Source organism: Lynx rufus, unplaced genomic scaffold (assembly GCF_022079265.1).
Source record: "Lynx rufus isolate CCGP_SWC_20201006 ecotype Redwood Valley unplaced genomic scaffold, mLynRuf1.p SCAF_4, whole genome shotgun sequence".
Classification (NCBI taxonomy): Eukaryota; Metazoa; Chordata; class Mammalia; order Carnivora; family Felidae; genus Lynx; species Lynx rufus.
The window spans coordinates 116,444,618-116,472,306 of NW_025814856.1; the positions used below are offsets into that span (position 1 = coordinate 116,444,618).

The 27,689-nt window shown below is 37.3% G+C and overlaps 1 protein-coding gene across 1 annotated transcript in view; it reads left to right on the forward strand.

The window, feature by feature from the left end:
- CCDC126 (coiled-coil domain containing 126) overlaps positions 1-26,315 on the forward strand; it is a 39,643-nt gene extending 13,328 nt beyond the window's left edge. The window contains exons 2-3 of the mRNA XM_047097125.1: positions 2,554-2,941; positions 25,392-26,315. Coding sequence (XP_046953081.1) covers positions 2,704-2,941; positions 25,392-25,576 — 423 coding nt within the window. The 5' untranslated portion in view covers positions 2,554-2,703 and the 3' untranslated portion in view covers positions 25,577-26,315. The remainder of the gene's footprint in view (positions 1-2,553; positions 2,942-25,391) is intronic.
- Positions 26,316-27,689: the final 1,374 nt, after the last annotated feature.

Consider the following 27,689-nt stretch of genomic DNA (forward strand, 5'->3'; position numbering starts at 1 on the left):
ACCTAGGAGTCTATGCTCTTAATTCTCCAGTGATGTCACTTTTCTGATTTTGTTACCATGTCATCTTTAGAACCCTATTGTGACTGCTTCGGAAGGACCTGCTTGGTCCTCTGCTGGTGGTAGGTCAGATAACGTGGCACACAGATCAGACTTAAAAAGACATCTGAACCAGTGAAGAAAAATCTCTAAGGAATAATATATTTAATAGACGTGTGAGGAATATTCTTTTAAAATTTTGCTGGGGAATCCAGAACTTCCACTTTCTAATCTCAAATGTAAAATTTCTGTAGAAAAAACATAGGGTTACATTTACTTGACTTTGCTAAGCAATGTTTAGTAATCCAGTATTGATATGAATAGTGATGTTTCAGTAAGATCTGAAGAGATTTATTTATTCTTTGTATGATAACTAAAGAAATAGGCAGAAATAGAAGAAAATTTGAAAAGGAGTCAATTTCTAATTTTTAATGCGGTTTTTACTTTCTTATAGTAATTAGTATGCCCAGTGAGTGGTGTAGTGATGCTTGTAGTGAGGTTTGGCAGGATGGGCACATTTCAACAAGAGTAGATGGGTGTTCGGCAAACTTTGGAGGCCCAGAATTTATTAGACGTATATCAGGGACTGGGTGGCAGGGTAGGAGGAAGAAACAGTGGAAGTTTTCTGAACTGGACAGGTTGATTGCCAGGGTAGAAGACCCCTCTTTACACATATCTGAACACACTCACATCTAGAGACAGAGTTTTGTATTTGGATTTTTTACATAAGATTAAAAGATATTCTTTATTTTTATTATTTAAAAAAAGTTTTGAAAGCATCTGTGCTGGAAAGCAAGATTTTAGGGCAGAGCCATAGTGCCTAAGATGTGTGTTGGCTCAGTAAACATCTGTCAAAAGTAATTAAATGCTCTGCAGAGTTTACCTTTACTGAATTCTAGTCTTACCCTCAAACTAGATTTTATTAGTTCACCTATGTGAGTAGACCCTATTTAAGTGGATTAAAGTAGGTATGTTTTATTTGCCCATACTGCTGAAAGTTAAAAAAGTTCTTAAGGATTATTTTCATTAAGCTGTGACTCCAGATGTATTTCTATGTAAAGAATTTTATTCCATTAGCTATAATTGAAGAGTTTTCTTTGCTGGACACTTTGGTGATTCATACACATTATTACTCTCCAGGTCTTTCTACATTCCATGATTGTCACCTTTTTTTTAATTGAAGTACAAGGGCACTTGGGTGGCTCAGTCCTTTAAGTGTCCAACCCTTGATTTTGGGTCAGGGCACGTTCTCCTAGTTTGTGAGTTTGAGCCCCATGTAGAGCTCCACGCTGATGGTGTGGAGTCTGCTTGGGATTTTCTCTCTTGAAAAAAAAAAATTGAAGTATAGATAACCTTTCAATTTTTCTTTAAATTATAAAAGTATATTTGCAGCATTTAAAATTTAAAATTGCAGATTTGGAAACATAGATAAATTTTCGAACCTGTTTTAGCACTTGTCATTATGCCTGGCATTAATTTAGAAGTAGAAACTTAGAAATGGTAACTTATTTTTCATCTTAGGTCGGATGCTCAGGATGATCTCCTTGCCATTAGTAACATTTTCTAGTGACATTTCCAAATATTGTCATATTCTTGTGGGTTTCACCTTTCCTCATTTTCTTTTTCTTTTTTTTTAATTCTTTTTTTTTTTTTTAAACGTCTATTCATCTTTGAGAGACAGAGAGAGACAGAGCATGAGTGGGGAAGGGGCAGAGAAAGTGGGACACAGAATCCGAAGCAGGCTCCAGGCTCTTAGCTGTCAGCACAGAGCCTGATGTGGGGCTGGAACTCACAAACTGCGAGATTATGACCTGAGCTGAAGTCAGACACTCAACCCACTGAGCCACCCAGGCGCCCCTCACCTTTCCACATTTTCTAACTTTCACTTTGGTATCTGCCTTTTTTTTTTTTAAGGAAGAGGAGGAGGAGGAGGAATAGCTTTTATACAGTTGGGTAATTTATATTTGAATAGGCTACTGTAAATCTTATTATATGTCCATAGTTTTAGTTACAAATGACAAGTCATTCAGAGAATTTTGTGACCATGGTGACATTTCAATTAATGGACATTTATTTCTATTTTTGAAGAGCAATGTAAATGAAACTGATAAAAGCCTTGAAAGCTTGCATAATGGTGGAGAAAGTTGTCAGAGAAATGATGTAGTTTCAAATCACGATGATTTATAGAATCTCCCTTTTTTTTTTAAGGGAGTATTTTCTTTTTCCTTTCTTAATGTTTATTTTTGAGAGAGAGGGAGTGAGAGAGCATGCGTACAAGTTGGGGGAGGGGCAGAGAGAGAGAGGGAGACGCAGAATCTGAAGCAGGCTGTCTGAGCTGTCAGCCTGATGCAGGGCTCCAACCCACAAACTGGGAGATCATGATCTGAGCCGAAGTTGGACACTTAAACCGACTGAGCTACCTAGGCGCCCCTTTTAGAATCTCTTAAATCTATCATCGTCTATTCTGTTGCTGGTATAGGTTAAGACTAATCAACTTTTCTCTTTTCAATTTTACAGAGTTAATTGAGAGTTGGAGGCAACCTTGCTGAAGATGAAGAATACACAGTATTAGAGGAGGAGATTTTTTTTTTCTTTCAAAAGTCTTGATTGTTTGGTGGCTTACATCCAGTTACCACTCTTCATTTGAGTCTGTTTTCTTCATCAGAAATGATTTTTACAATTTCAAGAAAAACTATGTCCCAGAAATTGAGTTTACTGTTGCTTGTATTCGGACTCATTTGGGGATTGATGTTACTGCACTATACTTTTCAACAACCAAGACATCAAAGCAGTGTCAAGTTACGTGAACAAATACTAGATTTAAGCAAAAGATATGTTAAAGCTCTAGCAGAGGAAAATAAGAACGCAGTGGATGTTGAGAATGGCGCTTCTATGGCAGGATATGGTAAGATAACCATGGACTATTCCTCGTTTTCTCCTCTTCAACTTCTTCCCATTTAAAGATAGTTATGGAAGGAAATCTAACTCATCACTTCATGCATAGGTCTTTACAGAGTAAATTTTTCTTGGCTTTTTACTATGAAAAATTTCAGATATACTGACAAATAGAAACTATGATAAATACTATATATCTGTTGCCTAGATTTAACAATTATTAACATTTTACCAATTTGTTTTGTCTAATTTTTGAAGACCAGTTAAATTATAGAAATTGTGACATTTCACTGCTAGATATTTCCATATGTATCTCTAAAAAAATCTTGTACATAATTGTAATACTATTATAACACTTAGTTCATATTTACATTTTCTTGATTGTGCCAGTATAGACCGTCAATTGTATAACATCTATTAACTCCTAAGAAGCAGCATTTGCCCGTATCTTCAATATGGTTTATTGCCATTCACCTGTTCACATCCTGGTTTCCTGCTGTGGTGTGTTTTTTTTGTTTGTTTGTTTTGTTTTGTTTTTTTTCCTGCTGTGTTTTAAGTTTTGTATGCCTGCCGTAGTCTCACTTGCCTTTAAGACTTAAGAGAGAGAGAAGAGATAGAACACTTTGTATATGAGTGTGTGGGCATTTTCTCTATTTCAGTGGGGTTTTTTTTAGTTATACATGTATGTATTTAAAGAATCAAAATGTGTTATGAGTCTGGTAATAAAAAAGGGCAGTTTTTCCCACCCCCAACAGTACTCAAACTTCCCATTCCTTACAGCCAGCCATCTTAAATTATTTTTTCTGATTTATTTGGTGATTACCTCCATACCTCTAAATAACATGCTCTATGAGCTGCTTCTTGACTTTTCAATTATAGAAATTTTATCTGTTAACTTCCCACTGTGCAGGGTGAGGGTTCAGCTTTCTTTTTCAACCCAAATTGCATCCCACCCACCCCAGGCTGTTTTCACACACACGTGTTCTTATAGTCCTGCCATTTTCCCATCATAATTTTGGTTAGAACAATATTCAATGTTTGCATTATTATGACTGTGTTAGTGGTATTCATTACTGAGCCATGTAGTACATTATTACTTTTCCTTTCACATATAACTGTATTTCCCCCTTCTAGAATTAATTAGTAAGTACTGATTTTTGTTTCTTTGCCTAGTTTTCTACCCTAACTCTCCCACAGTTGTTAAGTCTCCCCCCAGTATATTCAGACACATAAGGTATTTTATCACATTATTTATCTTGAAGAAATCTTTCCTAGAGCCTTCTGATCTCTGGTTTGGACTATTTCTTCTCTAGGCTTGTGGTGGTAAATTATTCTAGGATCTTCCTACATAATTATCCCTTTACCTTTCTCTTGTGTTGGATCTCCTGTTGCCTAGAATCCTGTGGCTTCCTCTTTATTGTTTCTCCCTCATTTTAGGGGAACTGATTCTTGTAGTTTCCTCAGAAAGATACTAGGAAGGTCAAAGTTTTGATTCCTTGCATATCTGAAAAGGTCTTTTTATCCCCCTACTCTCATGTTTAATTGAAAATTTGACTAAGTATAGAGTCCTAGTTTGGAAATAGTTTTCTGTTGGATTTTAAAGGCTTCCCCCCGCTGCCCCCTTAGCTTCCAGTGTTCTTTTTGAGAATTTAATGCTATTCTGATTCTTTATCCTTTAAAATTAAAAAAAATTTTTTTTTAATTTATTTTATTTTTAATATTTATTTTTGAGACAGAGAGAGATATGACAGAGTGTGAGAGAGGAGGGACAGAGAGAGAGGGAGACACAGAATCCAAAGCAGGCTCCAGGCTCTGAGCTGACAGCAGAGAGCCCAACTTGGGGCTGAAACCCACAAACTGTGAGATCATGACCTGAGCTAAAGTCTGATGCTTAACCACTGAGCCACCCAGGTGCCCCTCCGATTTTTTTACCTTTTAAAATTTATTTATTTTTAGAGAGGGAGAGTGCACATGAGCAGGGGAGGGACAGAAACAGGGAGAGAGAGAATACCAAGCAGTCCCCACATTGCCAGTGTGGAGCCCGACATGAGACATGATCTCATGAACGGTGAGGTCATGACCTGAGCTGAAACCGAGAGTCAGACACTTAACCGACTGAGCCACCCAGGTGCCCCTGATTCTTCACCCTTTATATGTGACTTATTTTTGGAAGTTTGTGAGATCTTTATCACAGTCCCATAATGCTGTTCTGAGATTTTTCAGAATGATGTCCCTGGGTCTGGATTTCTTTCACATATGTGCTGGACTTGATTTATTCCCCCCCAAATTTCATGTTTATTTTTTACTAGTACCTATATCTAAGAGATGGAACATTTGTGACTCAGGATAATGATCATGCTCTGTTTGTCGCTACACATCATCTACAACATCTCAAGAGGTCTCCACCAAGTCAGCCACTTCCAATAAGGATATACTGTCCAAGGTATGAAAGTCCTAAAACCAAAATACATGGTTCTAAAAATTTTTTTTTAAATTTTTTAATTTTTGTGAGAGAGAGACAGCCAGAGCATGAGTGGGGGGTGGGGTGCAGAGAGAGAGGGAGACATAGAATTCAAAGCAGGCTCCACGCTCTTACCTGTGAGCACAGAGCCCAGTGCAGGGCTTGAACTCACGAACCGTGTGATCATGACCTGAGCTGAAGTTGGACACTCAACCATCTAGGCGACCCCACAAATACATTTGTTCTTAAAGTAATCATAATTGTACCTAAGCAATATAGTCAAAATGTTTTCAGACTTTTCAACTGGTATAACTCTAATACCTACCGTACCATTTTTTCCTTTTTCTACCAAATGATATATTACTTCTTTATGCAAATACCCTGCAAGTTCCTTCACAAATATAAATTTCATAAATGTCAGAATTAAAAATAAAAATTACAGAAAGTCTTTCATTTATTTATACCCTTTGCTTAATTTCCTTTATTATTATTTTTTAATTAATTTTTTTTTTTGAGACAGAGAGAGACAGAGCATGAGCAGGGGAGGGGCAGAGAGAGGGAGACACAGAATCTGAAGCAGGCTCCAGGCTCTGAGCTGTCAGCACAGAGCCCAACGTGGGGCTCGAATTCATGGAGTGTTAGATCATTACCTGAGCTGAAGTTGGACGCTCAACCAACTGAGCCACCCAGGTGCCCCGGCCTAATTTCCTTTAAATGTGGATTCATTTCTTTACCCAACAGAGGTTACCTTAATGCCACATAGATATCACCCGTTATAGTTTACATATCCATTCATTTATAACTGTGTTGATTCAAGTTACCACTGATGCCGTCAGAGTACAAGGTTTATTTTACATTTTATCATTGCTGCAAAAAAAGTTTAAAACCATTTCAAACACTTCATTAAAAATGGTATTATTGAGGGGCGCCTGGGTGGCGCAGTCGGTTAAGCGTCCGACTTCAGCCAGGTCACGATCTCGCGGTCCATGAGTTCGAGCCCCGCGTCGGGCTCTGGGCTGATGGCTCAGAGCCTGGAGCCTGTTTCTGATTCTGTGTCTCCCTCTCTCTCTGCCCCTCCCCCGTTCATGCTCTGTCTCTCTCTGTCCCAAAAATAAATAAACGTTGAAAAAAAAAATGGTATTATTGAAATAATATTGGGAGCAAATAGAAAATTTCTGTATATTTATTTTGAAAAGAATAGACTTTTTTGTAATTGCTAAAAATGGTCACTTATTTAACTTCTCTGTAGATATAGCAAAGAATAATCAATCAAGTGTAAAACTAAGACTTTATATCTCAGATTACTTCAACATGCTAATTTGAATAAAGTGAACATTCTTTCAAAAGAACATACTGCCTTTACATGGATAAACTTCTGTTAGTGTATTAGGCTTTTGTTTTTCTCTACTTGCAGAAGAGTAACTATGTTTTGAGAAAAACATTTACTAGAGATCAGAATTTAACTTTCTTTAAAGTTTGGTTTTCTAAGATGTATCTATGTTAAATATATACCTTAAGTAAACCCTGCTACTTAAGAAGGATATATTTTGTTTACAACCATCAAGTAATGATTTTAAGATGGAGCTAAATCTAGTGAAACTTAAATTCTAAAGTGCTTTAATCAAAAGCTTGATATATATCTATTTATGAATCACAACTCTTGCAGTTGTTTCAAATAATTCTTTAAAGTAACTGGCTCTTTCTGCAATAATCTGCTTATTTCCCTGACGTGCTTGTTCTATCCCAAACTGGAACTCATCAGTTTGTGTAAGAATACTTAATGTGTCATCTTTTTAAATTTCAATTTGGTAAATTAGTGTCTAATTTTCGTAGAACTGTATCCAACCTAGCTTCTAGATCACACAAAAGATTCTGAAATTTGGGATCAAAATTCTCCATTACTGATCCTTTAACAACATTGGTGCAAATACTGGCCTTGCTGCTTGCTTGGTAAAGGGAATTTATAGGTGAGTCTAACAGATAAAACAAGAATGTTGTTTTGTAAATTCTGATTGGTAATTATTTTAGGTTGCAGCTTGAAAACAACCAGCATTTTATCTTTTGTGTCAGCAAACTCAGTTGTGTTGGAAAAGGACATTAGATGTTGGATTGCAGCACCCTAAGAATGTTTGGTTCCTGTCATCCAAAAAATTGTTGATTTCAGGACAGCTGTACATGAGTGGCTGGTCCCAGAGTTCTGACACTGAAGTAATTCTGGGTAGTAGTGAAGATGAAAATCTTCAGAACATCTGCATTTCTGCCTGCCATGATTTTGGAGACAGGGAAAAGGAAGCTTCAGTGGGCACTTTAAATCCTGAAACTTACATCCTTCGGTTTAGGGATATTTTTTCCTAAATTATTTATTTGATTTCATCCTCCCCATTGTTTTCATTCTTCCTGAAATTCTGTTGTTCAGCATTTGGGCCCTATGAACTGGTTCTCAAATTTTCCTTTATTTACTGTCCTACTTTCCATCTCTTTGTCTTTTTATTTTTTGAGATATTTACTCATCTTTATTTTCAACTCTTTATGGACTTTTTTATTTTCTTTCATATTTTTAATTTCTTAAAAAAAATTTTTTTAAATGTTTATTTAGAGAGAGAGTGTGAGCTGGGGTGGGGCAGAAAAAGGGAGAGACTGAATCCCAAGCAGGCTCCATGCCGTCATCAAAGAGCCTGATGTGGGGGTCGAACTGATGAACTGTGAGATCATGACCTGAGCTGAAACCAAGAGTGGGACGCTTAACCAACTGAGCTACCCAGGCGCCCCATCATATTTTTAATTTCTAAGAGCTCTTTTTTTATTTCTCAAATGTTGTCAATGATACATTTTCTGAAATATTTTTACATTTCATCCAAACATGTCTGGTGATTCTTAGCCTATGAAGGCTTTTTAATATTTATTTATTCATTCATTCATTTATTTTAAAGATTTTGTGCTTTTTAAGTAATCTCTATACTTAATGCGGGACTTGAACTCACAACTCTGAGATCCAGTTACATGCTCTACCAACTGAGCCAATCAGGTGCCCCTGAGGCTTTTTTAAAGGATGAGACACTTAAAGTTTGATGGGAAGTGTTGAGTTGTTGGTTGGTATTCACTATAGCATGATCTGGCTGGGACATTTCCTTGGGAGCATCCTTAATATTTGTAATGACTTCTGATACGAACTACCTGGAATTAAGCCAAATTTCACAGGTTAAGGGCATATCCTCCAAAATACTGCCTTCACTTCAGATATTAGCCACAAGTTTGGGTGTCCCAGGCCACATTCATTTTTGACCAGTTCTACTACCCCCTCAGGTTTGGTAATTCACTAGATTGGCCCAGGGAACTCCCTGAAAGGACTGTACTTACAGTTTTATTATAGCAAAAAGAAACTCAGAACCAGCAAAAGGGATACACACATAGGGCAAGTCTGAGAGGGTTCCAGAGGCAAAGTTTCTGTTGTCTTCTTCCCATGGAATCAGGCCGCATTACTCTCTTGGCACATTCGTGTATGATCATATTAAGAGTATTGTTACCTAGGGAAATTCACCTGAACTTTGTGTCCAGGATTTTTATTGGGATTTTATTGTGCAAACACGATTGATTGGATTTAGCCAGATGGTTGAATTCACTTTCCAGCCCCTCTCACTCATCTTACATTACTGAAAAGCCACGACTCTCTAATTACATAGTTTGGTCTTTCTGGCATGCCCAGTCCCCATCCTGAGTCATGTCATTAGCACAAACTATCTAGGGGCCCAGTCTGAGTCACTTTGTTAATATAAACTGTCAGTGGGGTCCCAGGGGCCCATCATGAATAACAAAGACAGTCTTATCGCTCAGGAAATTCCAAACATTTAGAGGCTACCTCCCAGGAACTAGGGACAAAGTCCGGCCAAACTCTATTGCACATTATCACTGTCTGTTTCTTTGCGGTATCCCAAATATGGGTGTATTTAGGTCTTCTTGAGCTGATCAGATTCCCTAGAGAAGGACTTCCAATCTTGCTGGAGAGTATAGGCCTTCAATTGTTCTGGGATCCGAATGAGAGGAAGAGGCTGGGGGAGGACAGGTAGTCTCAGCACTCACTGTGTAAATTTTCATTTACTCCCCCAGTTTTCACTGTGGCACTCAGGCCCTTAGCTGTTTCATTGGCTTCAGAAAATGAACCTCAGCTTTTCTGCAGGGAGTGAGGGGCTATTGCCCAGTTGGGGAGTGTTCTAGATAATTTAGGAATCAAATGTCTCCATAGATAAATTTTCACCCAATTCTTCTGTTTTAGTCCCTTTTTTAACCCCTATTTTCACTGGTACCCACTATAACAACAGTTCCTGGGCATTTTAAGGGTAGGGTTCCGTGGAGAACATTGAATTGTTTCTTAGTTTTTCTTGTAAGATCAAATTTTTCAGAGCTTCTAAGTCAGTTAACACTCGTCCCTTTGCTTTCTAGCTTCTGGAGTTGTGTTGCTATGGTCTCTTCTGTTATCCTTGGCCTTGTGGATTTATGCTTAAAGAAGGAAAGAAAGAAAAAGAGAGCAAAAAGCACCGTTACTGTTTTGGTGGAGTGGTCATGTAGCCGGGACCCATGGGTGCAAGAGCACCTGGTTCCAGGGGTCCCCAACAGACCAAGTTTGGCTCCCCGCTAACAGAATCCAAGGGCAGAGAAAAGGTGGTGGTGAGACAAGAAAGGAATTTGTTTTAGTAAGGCCAACACCGAGAAGCCAGTGCACTAGTGTCCCAAATGTCTCCGTAGTGCTGAAAATGCCTCATGTTTTTATAAGGAAAATGTGGGACAGGGGTTGGTGGGTAGTACAGTTGGGCAGTAAAGGCCTCCTTGATCAGTGTCTTGGGTCAGTCACACAGAATCTTGCAGGCTCAGGGCAGTCCTTATACTTGAGGGGGTAGTTTTGGTTCCCATCACAGGGTGCTTTTCCCACAAGATTGTTAGCCTGAGTTAAGAGAAGCTGGAAAGGGGCGCCTGGGTGGCGCAGTCGGTTAAGCGTCCGACTTCAGCCAGGTCATGATCTCGCGGTCCGGGAGTTCGAGCCCCGCGTCAGGCTCTGGGCTGATGGCTCAGAGCCTGGAGCCTGTTTCCGATTCTGTGTCTCCCTCTCTCTCTGCCCCTCCCCCGTTCATGCTCTGTCTCTCTCTGTCCCAAAAATAAATAAACGTTGAAAAAAAAAATTAAAAAAAAAAAAAAAAAGAGAAGCTGGAAATAAGAACTTAATCAATTAGCAAGTCCAGACTGAGGTCAAAATGGAGGTGGTTGAAGTCCTCTTTCATCCAAAGTCAACAGAGGTTAATTGCCTTTTTTCAGTTTACCTTCTTTATCTGGAAATGCCCTAGGCACTTTCTATTTTTATAGAAACACCTTTATGATGGTTCTTATGAGTTGATGAAGGTTAGCCTGCATTTGCTCTTGAGGATCAAATTTAGATGACTTAGAGATGAAGGAGCTGGTATATACTGAGATGGAGGTTCTTGTGGCAGATAGAGATGCAGAAATTACATTGTTTTGTATTCTGCTTAGTCCAAGGACACTGATAGAAAGTAAATCTTTTAATAAGAAGAAAAATACTTGAAAATAAAGTTTTTGTACTTGAGCAAAATAACTGATCTCTCTCTCTCTCTCTCTCTCTCTAAATATATAGATCTCTCTCTATATAAATTATTTTTGAGAGAGAGTAAGAGCACATGTGAGCCTGAGCTGTGAAGAGGCAGAGAGGGGTGGGGAGAGAGAATCCTAAGCAGGCTCTGCACTGCCAGTGTGGAGCCCAACACGGGGCTCGAACCCATTAACCATGAGATTGTGGCCTGAGCCAAAATTAAGAGTTGGATGCCTGGGGCGCCTGGCTGGCTCAGTCGGTTGAGCATTCAACTTCGGCTCAGTTCATGGTCTCTTGCTTCATTAGTTCGAACCCCACATCCAGCTCACTGCTGTCAGCTCAGAGCCCACTTCAGGTCCTCTGTACCCCTTCTCTCTGCTCCTCCCCTGCATTCTCTCTCTCTCTCTTTCTCAAAAATAAATAAATATTAAAAAAATTTGGGTGCCCCACCAACTGAGCCACCCAGGTGCCCCTAACTGTGATATTTTAAAAGGTAGCAGCCATCTGTGCTATGCTGCCCAGCTGTGTGTAATGACTCGAGTTTTCAAAAAATATTTTTTTCATTTTATTTATTTTTTTTCCATTTTATTATTATTTTTTTTTTAGAGAGAAAAAGTGAGCACATGCTGGGGAGAGGGAGAGAGAGAGAGAGAGAGAGAGAGAGAGAGAGAGGAAGAGAGAGAGAGAGAGAGAGAGAAAGGGAGAGAGAATCTTAAATAGGCTGTATGCTCAGCACAGAACTAAACACAGGGCTCAATCCCATGGGATCATGACCTGAGCAGAAATCAAGAGTTGGACACTGAACTGACTGAGCCACTCACGTGCCCCACGACTCAGTTTTAAACGCAACGTTCAGACCTAGCTACACATGATATTTGATAAACTTTTAAAATTTAATGTATGGTGGAAATATTTATGTCAATGAATATATACCTACGTCATTAATGGCCACGTGATATTTAACCAATCCCTGATATATTTTTTTACTTATTTCTGATTCTAAATATATGTTTATTATAAACATTCAAATAGTGCAGAAATATACAAGATAGATAAGTTAAAAGGGCAGAAAGAATGTCATTTAATTTGTTCCGTATTGGGGTAAGTGTACTTTTCTTTAAAGGGCTAAATAGTAAATATTTTCAGAGCATGGCTATGTTCTGGTGAAACTATTTACCAAGACAGGCAGCCAACCAGCTGTAGTTTGCTTACACATGATTTAGCACATTATTTTATTTTGAGCAAAAATGGGATTGTACTGTGGATACTGGTTTGCAGCTTACCTGTTTTCACTTAATTACTGTGGGTATCTTTCCATATTATTACATATAGGTCTGTCTCATCCTTTACAATGACTTAATATTGTTTCATTTTATAAATATTCCTTAACCTGCCTGCCCTCACTCCTTGCCCACATATTCTGTAATGATGGATAATTTGTAGCTAACCTATTTTGTGTTTGATTCAATGCTACAATGTATGTGTGTTTGTATGTGTATGACATATATGTGTGAGTATAAATGTGTATTTCATGTTTGTGTAAATGTTTCTGAAGAATAGATTCCTTACATGTGGAATTTTTTGGTCAAGGATATGCAAGTTAAATTTAATAGGCATTTGTCAGATTGTCCTTCAGAATGGCTCTACCAGTATACATTCCTACTGCGACCTTCACAACAGTGTGAAAGTGCCAGTTTCTCCACCATTCTATTTAATTTTGTATGATCTCTAGTTGTTTGCTTTTGCATTTCTTTGTTTACAGTAGAGGTTAAAGGATTGTTGGCTATTTGTAATTCTTGTATGTGTGAGTGAGTCATTTATATCCTTTGCCAGTTTTTCTGCTGGGAAATTTCTTAAGTGACTGATTCTTTGTAAAGGCATTAATGCCGTTATTATGTGTTGCAAATGTTTTTCTTCTGGTTTTTCAGTTGCCTAATAACTTGGTATTATTGTTTAAAAAATTTGGGTAGCAGAATGTGTGTGTCATTATTTATTAAACAATTTTTTTTTTTTAAATTTTAAAGAGATACAGTGAACAGGGGAGAGGGGCAGAGGGAGAGAGAGAGAGAATCTTAAGGAGGCTCCATGTTCAGCACAGAGGATGCTGGGCTCAGTCCCACAATCCTGGGATCATGACCTGAGGTGAAAACAAGAGTCAGATTCTCAACTGACTGCGCCACCCAGGCGCCCTGTGTCTATTATTTTTTATGGTTTAGGTTTATGCTTAAAATATTTGCCCCAAAGCTTACACTCTAATATACTATGGTGGGTTTTGTTTTTGTTTTTACATTTACGTCTGTAATATAGTTGAGATTTCTGGTGTAAGCAGTAAGAGATGCAGATTCTTTTTTCCACATTAGGTAGCCAGTTATTCCAGATTTATTATTTGAATTCCATCTTTTGCTCCACTCATTTGACATGGCAGTAATATATAAATATTTATTTAAGTTACAATAAAATCAGAATTTTACAAGTTCTGGAGAACTTGAACCTTTAACCATCTATAGAAACCATTTAGCTTCTCATTGCTATACAAAAAAGCTAGAAGGCTTTTTATTCATTTATTGAATAGTCTCCCCTTGAACTGTTTAACCTGTTTTTCCCAGTTGGGAAAATAAGCATAAGCTTTTTTTTAATCCCAGTCACTAATGAATTGTTACTATCACAAAGGTCATAGGCAGATCAGTTCACCTTTATAGGTCATTGTCTGTAAATTTTGAACAGTAATTTGTGCTTTCTCTGTAAAAAACCATTTCCCCTGCTTTAGATCTTTTTCTCAATATTCTTAGTCTTCTCTGATATAATTTTTTTTCTTCCCATGTAACATGTTTTGGATTCTGAGGTTTGCCTAGAACAGTGAATTGGGGATACTTGGTCTGAGCTTCCCAGTGACTGTTCATAGAACACTTTGCACTTGAGGCATTGTTTGGTTTCCTAAACTGTTTCTGAATCTATAGCAATACTGTTGTTTTATCACTACAGACTTTTCCTTCCAAAGATGAACCCTGCTTTCTTTTAAGAGTTTTGGTTTTACTGTCTCCTAATGTGGTTGAACACTTTTAAAAACTAGATTTCAAAAATATTTTGGAAGAACTGGAGAACAATTTGATGTTGATATTTAAATGCTCCTCTGCAGGGGTGCCTGGGTGACCCAGTTGGTTGAGCATTTGACTCTTTTTTTTGGCTTGGGTAGTGGTCCCAGGGTCAAGGGATCAAGTCCTGTGTTGGGCTCTACACTAAGTGCAGAGCCTGCTTGGGATTTTCTCTCTCTCTCTCTTTCTCTCTCCCCCTCTCCCCTGCATGCTCTCTCTCTCTATTTCTCTCTCTCTCAAATAAATAAATAATAAATACTTTTCTTTTTTTTTTTATTTTTTTTTTAAAATTTTTTTTTTTTTCAACATTTATTTATTTTTGGGACAGAGAGAGACAGAGCATGAACGAGGGAGGGGCAGAGAGAGAGGGAGACACAGAATCGGAAACAGGCTCCAGGCTCTGAGCCATCAGCCCAGAGCCTGACGCGGGGCTCGAACTCACGGACCGTGAGATCGTGACCTGGCTGAAGTCGGACGCTTAACCGACTGCGCCACCCAGGCGCCCCAAATACTTTTCTGAAAATAAGTTAACGAATAGTTGTTTTTCCATATAAGTCTATAAAAAATAACCTTTAGAAACACAAGTTAAAATTTCTTAACTATTTAAAAAAATTTTTAATGTTTATTTATTTTTGAGAGAGAAAGAGAGATAGAGTATGAGCAGGGGAGGGACAGAGAGAGAGAGGGAGACACAGACTCCAAAGCAGGCTCCAGGCTCCAAGCTTGTCAGCACAGAGCCTGACACGGGGCTCAAACTCATGAACTGTGAGATCATGACTGGAGCCGAAGTTGGACGCTTCACCGACTGAGCCACCAGGCGCCCCTAAAATTTCTTAACTTGAATCAGTTTTTCAAATATGTAAATTGTCATGTAAGTAATGAATGAAAACAGTGCTATAATAAGCTGCTAGAGAATATCTTTTATAGTTGAAGAAAAATAATTTAAATCAAATTCCCTAAACTGGGGAATTTGGGAAGATGGAGATCCCTCCTTTTCCTGTTCCTATGCTATCCATCTTTCCCTATTCCCATTTAAGTACAACTGAAAGTCCTGGACATTTTATGCAAAACAAACATAAGAATCTGAAAGAGAAAAATACTGGCTAGGGACCTCAGGACACAGTGGTATGATCCCTGTTTTGTTTTGTTGTGTTCAACCTCATATATTCCAGACTTGGAGCTGAAGAAGTCAGTAATCTCCCCAACAGACACCTGCTCTTGTAGCCAAGAAAGGGGCAGTCTGGCAAGACAGAAAACTTTTGGACAATAACTATTCTCCTTCAGCCAAAGATCACATAAAAATATTGTGGCTGCACCACCACCTGCATGATCAAAGGCCAAATGGGGAGCCTACACTTCACCCTTGTGAGACTGTAATAAGGTATCCAATACCTCCCTCCCCCATGGTACCTGTGGAGACTACATGAAGAGCCAGGACTTGCATACCTCATTACATGCAGTAATGAGGTGCCCATCCCCTTCCCTCTGAGGTGTTGTCAGAGGAGTCTTAGTGGACAGTCAGGACTTTCACTATTGCCCAGGGGTAAGGAGGCCATCCCCACCACATTATCAATGCAGAGTACATGGGGACCTGGAACTTCCACCTCCATTCAGCAGTGATGGGGAGCTTACCACCCTCAGGTGACAGTGGAGGCTAAATGGGGAACCTAGACTTCTTCCACCTGGCAATAGTAAGGGGTACCCCTCTGTCCTGCCACAGTGGCATCAGAGAAAGTCATCTAAAACATATCTATATATACATATATGTAGATATATGTGTGTGTGTATGTATGTATACATACATATACATATATTTTTTAAGTTTATTTATTTATTTTGAGAGAGAGCAAGCATGGAAGGGGCAGAGAGAGAGGGAGAGAGAGGATCCCATGCAGGCTCCCCACTGCCAGCGCAGGGCCTGATGTGGAGCTTGAACTCACAAACTGAGATCATGACCTGAGCTGCAACCAAGAGTCACATGCCCAACTGACTAAGCCATTCAGGTGACCCTAAAATAGGAGGTTTAAATAAGATCCAAGATCTCATAAACTAAGATGTAAGTGTCTAGGTTTCAAATATAAATTACTTCTCACACCAAGAATGGGGAATATCTGACTGAATGAAAAAAGACAACCAATGATAGATATTAGAATTATCTGAAAAAGATTTTAAAGCAGTTATTGTTAAAAGTGCTTCGATGAGGAATTTACACAAAGCAAGTGAAAAAATAGCCTCAACAAAGAAATAGAAAGTCTCAGCACATAAATAGAACATATAAAGAATAACCAAATGGAAATTTTTGAACTGAAAAGTACAGTAATTGAAATAAAAAGCTCAGCAGATTGACTTAACAGAATGAAGATGAAAGAATCAGTGAACTGGAATATAGAACAATATAATTACACAATCTGAACAAGAGAAAAAAATAGACTGGGAGAAAAAAAAACCCAGAGATTTAGAAACCTGTGAGACTATAACAAAAGATGTAACATTTGTGTCATTGGAGTTTTGGAAGGAGAGGAGAATGAGGGCAGGGCTGGAAAAGTACTAAAAAAAAATAAATAAATAATGCTGCAAACTTCCTAAATTTGACAAGACATTGACCTCAGATTCAAGAAGCTTAAGGGGACCTATTTGGCTCAGTCAATTAAGCCTGTGACTTTGACTCAGGTCATGATCCTAGGTTGTGATCATGGGTTCAGGCCCCATGTCACTCTTTCTGCTATCAGCACAGAGCCTGTTTTGGATCCTCTCTCTCTCTCTCTCTCTCTCTCTCTCTCTCTCTCTCTCTGTCCCTCTGCTGCTTACTCTCTCTCTCTCTCAAAAATAGATAAACATTAAAAAAAGTAAACTTATTTAAAAAAAAGCTGAGTGAACCCCAAGCAGGCTAAGCCCCCTAAAATCCATGTCAAGATAAATCATAATTAAACTTCTGAAACTTAAAGAGCAACTGGAAAAAAAAATCTTAAATGCAACTGGGGAGAAAAATGACATCTTATGGTGGAAAAATAATTCAAATAACAGTGCATCAAATCTTAAATGCACCTGGGGAAAAAAATGACATCTTACTTAGAGTGGAAAAACAACTCAAGTAACAGTGCATTTCTCATTAGAAACCACTGAGGCCTGAAGGAAGTGATAAAATATGTTTTCAGGTGCTAAAAGGAAAGAACTATCAATACAGAATTCTAAATCCAGTGAAAATATCCTTCAGGAATGAAAGGGGAAGTCAAAGACCTTCTCAGATGAAGGAAAAGAATAGCAGACCTAATCTAAGAGATGGCTGAAGGAAGTGTAAATAAAAACATGGTAAAAGGAGGGACCTTGGTACTATCAGGAAGGAGGGAAGACAGAATATAGTAAATAAAAATAAGGGTAGTTCAGTAGGTTTCCTTTTCTGGAGTTTTCTAAACTATGATGGTTGAAGCAAAAATTATAGTGCTGAGGTGATTTTAAATGTGTGTAGAGGAAATATTTAAGACAATATAAATGGAAGTAGGATAAAAGGATGGTGTATTAGGGTTTTCCAGAGAAATAGAACAGAGAGATTGATGGACTTTAAGAAATTGGTTTATACAATTGTGAGGACTGGAAAGTCAAAATTTTCAGGGTAGGCTGGCAGGCCGGAAATTCTGGCAAGAGTTAACATGATAGTCCTGAGTCCAAAGCCAGTCAGTCTGGAGGCAGAGTTCCTTCCTTTTCCTGGAACCTCAGTCTTTTTTCAGCTGATTGAGGTCCACTTACATTATATTGAGTAATCTGCTTTACTGAAAGGCTACTGGTTTAAATGCTAATCACATCTAAAAACTACCTTCAAAACCACATCCAGAATGGTGTATTTGTTTGTCTAGGCACTGTAGCCTAGCCAAGTTGACACATATAATGAACCATCATAGATGGTAAAGAGAGGTAAAGCTTATGTATTTCATTCAGATTGGTAAAATGACTGGTAAGTTATATACATGATACAGTATCTAGAGTAGCCACTAAAACTGTACAAAAAGATACATTCAGATGAACCAAAAAAAGAATTCTAAAAAATATTCCAAATAACCTATAAGAAAGCAGGAAAAATTAAACAGGGAAGTGAAAAGCAGAACAAACAAAACAAAGAATTAAATGGCAGACTTAAGTACTAATATATAACAATTACATTAAATGTAAATCTGTTTTAAGTATACCAGTTAAAAGAGATTGACAGACTGCATTAGGAAACATGACCAAATATGTGCTCCCTGCAAGAAACTTATTTCAAATTTAATAATATCAGCTGCCTAAAAGTAAAAGGATAGAAAAAGATTTGTCATGCAAACATTAAGGAAAGCAGGAGTGGCTCCATTAATATCAGATAAAGTAGAATTCAGAGCAAAGAAAACTAGCAAAGTCAGAGAAGGACATTATGTAATCATAGAAGGGTCAAACCACTCAGAAGAAAAAACAATCCTAAATTTGTATGTACAAAGTGGTGGAATTAAAAGGAGAAATAGGTAAATCCACAATTATAATTGAGACCTGAAACATCCCCCTCTCAGGAACTGATAGAACCATTTAGAAAATCTGCAAAGATACAGAAGATCATTAGAACACAATCTAACCAATAGGATCTTATTTACATATATAGAAATTCTATCAACAACAGCAGGATATACATGTTTTTTCAGTCCATGGAATAGTTACCAAAATAGATCATATCCAAGGCTGTAAAACAAACCTCAATCCATATAAAAGAATTAAAATCATACAGTGTGTTCTCTAACCACAATGAACTCAAACTAGAAATCAGTAACAAAATCTCCAAGTAACTGGAAACTAAACACACTTCTAAATAATCTATGGATCAAAGAGGAAGTCTGAAGGGAAATTTAAAAAATAGTTTGAACTAAATGAAAATGAAAGTACAATATAAAAATCATGGGGACCCTATACCTATTAGGGAAGTTTAATTTATAGTTTAAGAACTCCCCAAAAAGAAATCTCCAGGCCCTGATGATTTCACTGGAGAATTCTATCAGAAGTTTAAATAGGAATATGAATTCCACACAGTCTTCCAGAAAATAGGTGAGAACATTTCTCAGGTTCATTTTGTGAAAATAGCTTTAGCTTAATACCAAAATCAGACAAAGGTTATATAAGAAATAAAAACTATGGACCAATATCTCTCATGAATATAGATATGAAAATCCTTGACTAGACACACCTAGTTATCAGATTTGAGGCAGCTCATCATAATAAAAACAGTAAAACCTATTGAGATGTAAATAAGAGATAAATCAAGGCAGACCTAAGTATGGGGTTCACAAAGGCATGTATACTTGCTGTTTGTGTTGGTCCTGTTCCTGGTGTCCTTCACTTACCTTTCTCTCTTCTGTTTTGTATCTCAAAGGAGGGTGATTTGAGTAGGTAGTGTTTTCCAAGTTCCCAGATCAGCTAGCTTCTGCCTGGGTTGAGTCAGTGGGGGGCGTTGGCAGGGGTTTGGAAAGTAAGACAAGGGAAAGGCTAGGGTACTTTTCTTCCTCCCTGTCTGCCAGAGGTGGTGACTCTTTTGTAGCACCAGCTTCTCCCAGACTGCCTGCCTTGGCTTTGTTTTCCACTGGTGGTTTTCCTTGGACTTGGGTTCTGGTTACATCACTACTTTCTTTCTCCCTCTGTTCCTTGGTATGAGAGTGGCTTTCTGCTATGTCTCACTGTCCCTGATTATGTTTAGTATAGTTAAAATCTGTTTATATCCAATATCTTTAGTATATTTAGTAGCATTATATCCTCCGTTTGGTTTTTGTGTACAGTGAAATAATTGGGCTAGGTACTATTTTGATAGTATCTATGTCTTTATGTGCCTTTGTTACAGCTCATTTTTTTCTTTCTTTCCTTCCCCCCGCCCCCCATAAACCATTTGATTTTTTCTTCCAGAATAGGGAAGCTTAAAGCAGAAATAGAACAACCTTAAAAGGCTCTTTTCCTAAATCTGATCCTTCATGTCAATCTCAACAATACCACCTACCAAACACACGAATTGGACATTCAGCAAATGTTTATTTCAAACATTTGTTCAGTGTCTACTGTGTGATAAAATGTCAAAATGGTGAGCTGAGGGTCAAAGGTTGGATATGATATGGTTGCTTTCAAGTTGCTTTTAGGGTTTCTGAACAGGACTCATAGTTACGGAAAGAGTTCTTATTACCAGCACCTTTAGTTAATAGGGTTTATGGAGTACTGTGAACTCCCATATAATATAAATTCCTTTAAATATGCAATCCCTTGAGATGTAAACATAAAATTATATTGTGAATTTAGAGAAAGAGAGTTTTGGTATATTCGAAAGAATCCCAAGTTCAGGAAACATTAATTTTATTCTTCTTTGTCAACTAACTAATTTTATATCATGGAGCAAAGTAGTTAAAAATCTGAGTTTTTTTTTTTTTTTAAACAGGTTTTTTTTTTTTTTTTTAATGTTTATTTTTGAGAGAGAGAATGTGAGCGGGGAGGGGCAGAGAGAGGGAGACATGGAATCTGAAGCAGGCCCTAGGCTCTGAGCTGTCATCACAGAACCCAACGTGGGGCTCAAACCCACAAACTGTGAGATCATGACCTGACCCGAAGTTGGATGCTTAATGGACTGAGCCACCCAGGTGCCCCCCAAATCTGAGTTTTTTGTAATTTTTTTTAAAGTTTATTTATTTTGAGGTGGGGGCGGGGAGAGAGAGAGAGAGGGAACGAGTGAGCATGAGCAGGAGAGAGGCAGAGAGAGAGAGAGGGAGAAAGAATCCCAAGCAGGTCCTGAGAGCTGTCAGCGCAGAGTCCAGCACAGGTGGGGCTCTCTCTGTCATACTGTGAGATCATGACCTGAGCCGAAACCAAGAGCCGGACACCTTACTGACTAAGCCACCCAGGCGCCCCATGTAATGTTTTATTAAAACACTTGATTTTAGAATATTTGAGAAGATACATTTAACAGCTTAGGACATTGTTAAAATTATCATATAGTTGTTTCTCATTAGTCCCGCCTTTTCCTTTAATTGCTATGTAACTTAATTCTAATCAATAATTAGGCTTACCTTTATAATTCATGTCACACCTCAGCTTGGTGTCAAACATCCTAGGGCTTTAGCTTCTTTTTTTTTTTTTAATTTTTTTTTTTTAACGTTTATTTATTTTTGAGACAGAGAGAGACAGAGCATGAACGGGGGAGGGGCAGAGAGAGAGGGAGACACAGAATTAGAAGCAGGCTCCAGGCTCTGAGCCATCAGCCCAGAGCCCGATGCGGGGCTCGAACTCATGGACCGCGAGATCGTGACCTGAGCTGAAGTCAGATGCTTAACTGACTGAGCCACCCAGGCGCCCCAGCTTTAGCTTCATTTTACGTTAACATGCTGGTAGACCCTTTCACCCCCTACGTCCACCCCGTTCTATTCTTTCTAGACCTCTCTGGCCTATGTTGCTACCTCTTCAAATACTGTACTGGAGATAACCTCCAGAGAAAAACCCTTTAGTCTTGTTGCTGAAGGATTTTTTAAAAAAATTATTTAATTCTGTCCTATTTACCAATACTATTATAACTCTTGATTGGAAGATCTTAATAAAGAAAGGTCTCCTCTCTGCAGTCTTTTATTTTGAAAAATTTGAGTCTATCGAAAATTAGGGAAAATTGTATAATAAACATCCTATATCTTTTGTCTATACTCACCATTTGCTAAAAACTTTTCTGCATTTGTTTTTATCTTTCCTTCTGTATACAAATGTATTTGTTTTTTGGGGCACCATTTGAAAGTTTTATGTATCATGACATTTCATCCCTAAATACGTGTCACAGGATTTTTTTTTTACACTTTTTTTTTCTTGTACATTTCTGCCATACTAGAATATGTAAGTTCTCATGATGAATGATGCCAGAAGATATACTTTTTGTAGAGTCTCATTCTTCCAAATAAAGTTTTCCCCTAACTTTATATTACGTTGATTTTTTTGTTTTGTTTTTTTTAATAAGCATTTTCTAATCACCTTCTGCTACCACCCACAACCACTATTCTCACTACTCCATTCTGATTTTTTTCATTGTTTTCACTTTTAAACATTATGGTAAAATGTATGTAGCATAAAATTTGCCGTTTTAATAATTTTAAAGTATACTGTTTAGCGGCATTAATGCATAGTGTCGTACAGCCATCACTATTAACTTTCTAAAACTTGCATCACTCTAAGCAAGAAACTGTAACCATTAAGCAAGAGCTTGCTGTTTCCCCATTTCACTGGCCCTTGGTAGTCTCTAATCTACTTTCTGTCTTTATGATTTTGTCTATTCTAGGTAGTTCACATTAGTGGATCCATACAATATTTGTCCCTTTCTTTGTCTGGCTTATTTCACTTTGCATGATGTCTTTAAATTCATGCATGTTTTAGCATGTATCAGAACATCATCCTTTATGGCTAAATAATATTCCATTGCATGTATATACCACATTTTGTCAATCTCTTCATCTATTGATGGACACTTGGATTGTTTCCACCTTTTGGCTGTTGTGAATATTGGTGTACAAGTATCTCTGAGTCTCTTTTCAATTTGGGGGGTATATACCTACCTAGGAGTGGAATTCCTGGGTCATGTGGTAATTTTATATTTAGCTTTTTGAGGAATTGCCAAACTACTTTCTCTAGTGGCTGACCATTTTATATTTCTACCAGCAGTGTATGAGGATTCCAGTTTCTCCATATGCTCACCCATGCTTATTTTGTTTCTTTAAAAAAATGTTTTTTATTGAATTATTATTAACATACAGTGTTATGTTAGTTTCAGGTGTACAATACAATTGTTTTTTTTCTTAAATTACACATATGAGTGAAGTCATACAGTATTTGTCTTTTTCTGTCTGACTTATTTCAATTAGCATTATATGCTCTGGCTCCATCCATGTCATTGCAGATGGCAATATTTCATTCTTTTTTATGGCCGAGTAATTTCCCCTTATGTATTTATGTACCTCTTCTTCATCCATTCATCTACCACTGGACATTTGAGTTGCTTTCATGTCTTGGCTGTTGTAAATAATGCTTCAGTAAACATAGATGGGCATATATCTTTTCAAATTAGTGTTTTTTGTTTTCTTTGGGTAAATACCCAGTAATAGAATTACTGGATTATATGGTAATTCTATTTTTAATGTTTTGAGGAACCTCCATACTGTTTTCCACAGTGACTGTGCCAATTTGCGTTCCCACCAACAGTATACGAGGGTTCCTTTTTTCCCACATCCTCGCCAACACTTGTCATTTCTTATTTTGATTTTAGTTATTCTGACAGGTGTAAGGTGATATCTCATAGTTTTGATTTGGATTTCCCTGATGATGAGTGATGTTGAGCATCTTTTCACATATCTGTTGGCCATCTGTTATGTCTTCTTTGGAAAAATGTCTACAAAGGTCCTCTGCCCATTTTTAGTTGTATTATTTGTTTTTTTGGTGTTGAGTTGTGTAAGTTCTTTATGTATTTTGTATATTCACCCCTTATCAGTTATATCATTTGCAGATCACTTCTCCCATCCAGTAGGTTGCCTTTTTGTTTTGTTGGTTGATTCCCTCACTGTGCACGAGCTTTTTATCTTGATATAGTCCCCAAATACTTGCTTTTGTTTCCCTTGCCAGAGAAGACATATCTAGAAAACTGTTTCTTTAAAAAAAATTTTTTTTTAACATTTTGTTTTTTGAGAGACAGAGACAGAGTGCAAGCAGGGTAGAGGCAGAGAGAGAGGGAGACACAGAATCCAAAGCAGGCTCCAGGCTGTGAGCTGTCAGCAGCCCAATGCAGGGCTCAAACCCACGGATGTGAGATTATGACTTCAGCCAAAGTCGGACGCTCAACTGAATGAGCCAACCAGGCACCCGTAGAAAACTGTTTCTATAGCCAATGTCAAAGAAATTACTTCTTATGTTTTCTTGTAGGAATTTTATGATTTTAGGTCTCACATTTAGGTCTTTAATCCATGTTGAATTTATTTATGTGTCTGATCTAAGAAAGTGGTCCAGTTTCATTCTTTTGCTTGAAGCTGTCCGGTTTTCCCAGCACCATTTGTTGAAGAAACTTTTTTCCTATTATGTATTCTTGCCTCCTTTGTCATGGATTAATTGACCATATAAGCACAGGTTTATTTCTGGAGTGTGTATTCTGTTCCATTGAGCCATATGTTTATTTTTGTGCCAGTATCATATTGTTTTTCCCTTTCTTTGATTATAGCCATCCTGAAGTGATATCTCATTGTGATGTTGGGTATCTTTTCTTGTGTTTATTATCCATTTGCATATCTTATTTGGGGAAATGTCTATTCAAGTCCTTTGCTCATTTAAAAAATTGGGTTGTTATCCTTTTGTTGTTTAAGGGCTCTTTATATGTTTTTGAAATTAAACCCTTGTCGGATACGTGATTTGCAAATATTGTCTTCCATTCTGCCTGTTATTTTCACTTTCTGGATAATAGTCTTTGATACCCAAAGTTTTAAATTTTGATGAAGTCCAATGTATCTTTTTTATTTTGCTTTTGCTTTTTCTGATCTCCTAGTGACAGAACCATCAGCAAATTTATCAATTGTGATTAGATGATTGTTTCCCTGGTCACATATTAGGGTTTGAGTTGCTTTTTAGTTCAAAATCAGCAAAAAATAACAATATTAGTTGCCACTTACTGAGTACCTCATATGTACAGGCGCCTTTGGGAAACTTGAAAAAATAATTCTAAGGAAAAGTCCTAATTTCATTCTTTCTAGGTAGATTCTATTGAAACCCCTTAATCTCGCAAAGACATATAAACTTCCCTGTCATTCTGGAAGAAATTTAACTTGGAACTATTGTTACTATCTCTACTGCACTAATCAGTTTCCTGGCATCTGCCCTGATCCTAGGCTCCCCCACTCATACACACATTTCAGCCTCTGGAGAATCCAGGTTTCGTGTTTCTGCATTTCATTGAACTTCTTACTTACTTACCTAGTTTGTTTTACCTTACCTGCCTAGTCCACAGTCATCTTTACAAACTGCTTACAAAGGGAATACAGTTTTGAACCATACTTCAAATGTGTTTTATTGCACTAGAAGGTGAGAGTTGCCCTCACATTTATAACTCTGAAATTCCTTTAGGAAGGTCTGTATATGGTGCTATTGATTTACACAATTAGGTTTTTCCTATTTGTGGTATGAGAGCTTTCTCTCTAGTATATTTTCTCTCTGATGACTCAGTAATGTTTCATTATCCCCCCTCTCAAACTAGGAAAATACAAATATTAAGTGTTCTATCAATGTTTAATACAGTTTATTCTGATTTTTTCCCCTGTAGCGGATCTAAAGAGAACAATTGCTGTCCTCTTAGATGACATTTTACAACGCTTGGTAAAGCTGGAGAACAAAGTGGACTATATTGTTGTGAACGGCTCGGCAACCAACACTACCAATGGCACAAGTGGAAACCTGGTGCCGGTAACCACAAATAAAAGGATCAATGCATCGGGCAGCATTAGATAGCAGTTGAAGATCACCTTGTGCTGCTACATCCACCGTGGATCATATCCTATGGCAGAAAGCTTTTAAGTTGCTGGCTAGGATAGAATAATACTGTACAATAAAAGCCCTGCGCATTTCTGAGGAATATGCTGGATTCACAGAGCTCTAATTCTGTATATAAATTTTAAAAGTTAGTTTGCTTTCAGGCAAGTCTCTTCAATGCTGTACTACTATATCCTTAAAGGGAATTTGGTAACATGGTTGATGTAGTAAGCAGGTAGGTGATCTTTGTATAAATCTTTTGTGTTTGGGATGGAGGTGAAACAAAAACACTGAAAGACATGGCTTCATTTCTATAAAATATTTATTTAAATATGTAACATGTTTTTTAGAGAATATTGTTATTGAATCATTTTGTCATTTGTTCTCAATGGGTTTAACTGTTAGACTAATACTATTAGAAAATGTGCTTACTTCCAGTACTATATTTTGTTACTCAGATTATGAGCAGAGAAAGGAAGTATAATGTTGAAAATAATGTTTTGAAATCATGACCCAAAGAATGTCTTCATTTGCACTAGCCTTCAGAATAACTGGAGGTTAATTATTGTATATTTTGAAAAATTACATTTGTAAGGTTATAATCTTGAGATGGTTAGTAGCCACTATCCATAACCTATTCTAAACATTGAGAAAAATAATGTAAAAATAGGAATCTCTAATCTCATAAATAACATTTTCTTATATATACCTTGAAGAATAAAAGATATTTTTATGATGAGATTAAAATTAAGTAAAGTATTAATTCATGATTTTTCACATACATGAATATTAATTTAAAAGTTTAACCTTTTGAGTGTCTGTGCTATTGAAAGCACATTATTTCCGTATTTGGGTAAGTTTTGCTTTTGTTATGTTGGCAGTGGAAGGGGAGACTGAGATATTTGTGAGACTGGGATGCTTAAGGTCTTTAGCCAGGTGTGTGTACTAAAGGTATTTTGTGCTGCATTAAATTGCTTGGAAAATGTTAACATTATGTAAGAGTATCTGGCTTCATGAAATTGTGGATTTGTGTAAAAGATATATTAGGTATTCATTTTATATAATGACCACTTAAAAACAAGAGCATTTAATTTAAGCTATGAAGATTGACTCTCCTTTCAGGAAAACAGCTATTGTATATAGCACAAGAGATCCTAATCTTGGATAATTCTAGTATAGAGCAACGTACAACTTTATTTAAATTTCCCTTGTAGCAAATTTAATTGCCATATGGTGCCCTGTATTTCATAGTATTTATTCTCTATAATAACTGCTTAAGTGCAGCTAGCTTTTAGATTTAGGCTATATTGAATTTAGTTTTGGATATTGTATTGTTTATTATTATAATATGTTACCACACATAGTAGCAATAATTCTAATGCTTTATTAAAATAAGTATGAGAAAATATTGTTTCATGAAAGGTAGCTTTCTGAACTCTTTTCCCTATACCCTATGTGAAGAAATTAATTACATACCATTGCCAGTTGAAGTTTGGAATAATTGTTCAGTCTTATTAGATGTAGACATTTTTGTTTTTGTTTTCAGGGATGAAATAAAATATATTATTTGTACTTACAAGGTGTGATAAGTTTTTTTCTTTAATGGTGGTTGTGCATTTAAAAAGTGGTAAGTGAGGGGCGCCTGGGTGGCGCAGTCGGTTAAGCGTCCGACTTCAGCCAGGTCACGATCTCGCGGTCCGTGAGTTCGAGCCCCGCGTCAGGCTCTGGGCTGATGGCTCAGAGCCTGGAGCCTGTTTCCGATTCTGTGTCTCCCTCTCTCTCTGCCCCTCCCCCGTTCATGCTCTGTCTCTCTCTGTCCCAAAAATAAATAAACGTTGAAAAAAAAATTAAAAAAAAAAATAAAAAGTGGTAAGTGAGCACTGGGTGTTGTATGGAAACCAATTTGTCAATAAATTTCATATATATAAAAAAAAAAGAAAATTAAAAAAAAAAAGTGGTAAGTGATTGAAAGGAATCTTACATAACTGGGGGTTTTGTTTTATCAAAAGAAAACAGTGGAAAATTGCTTTGTTCATGGTAGGAGAGTTTGAGTTCAGGATTTGATGGGAGTAAGTCTGAGGATTATGATCAG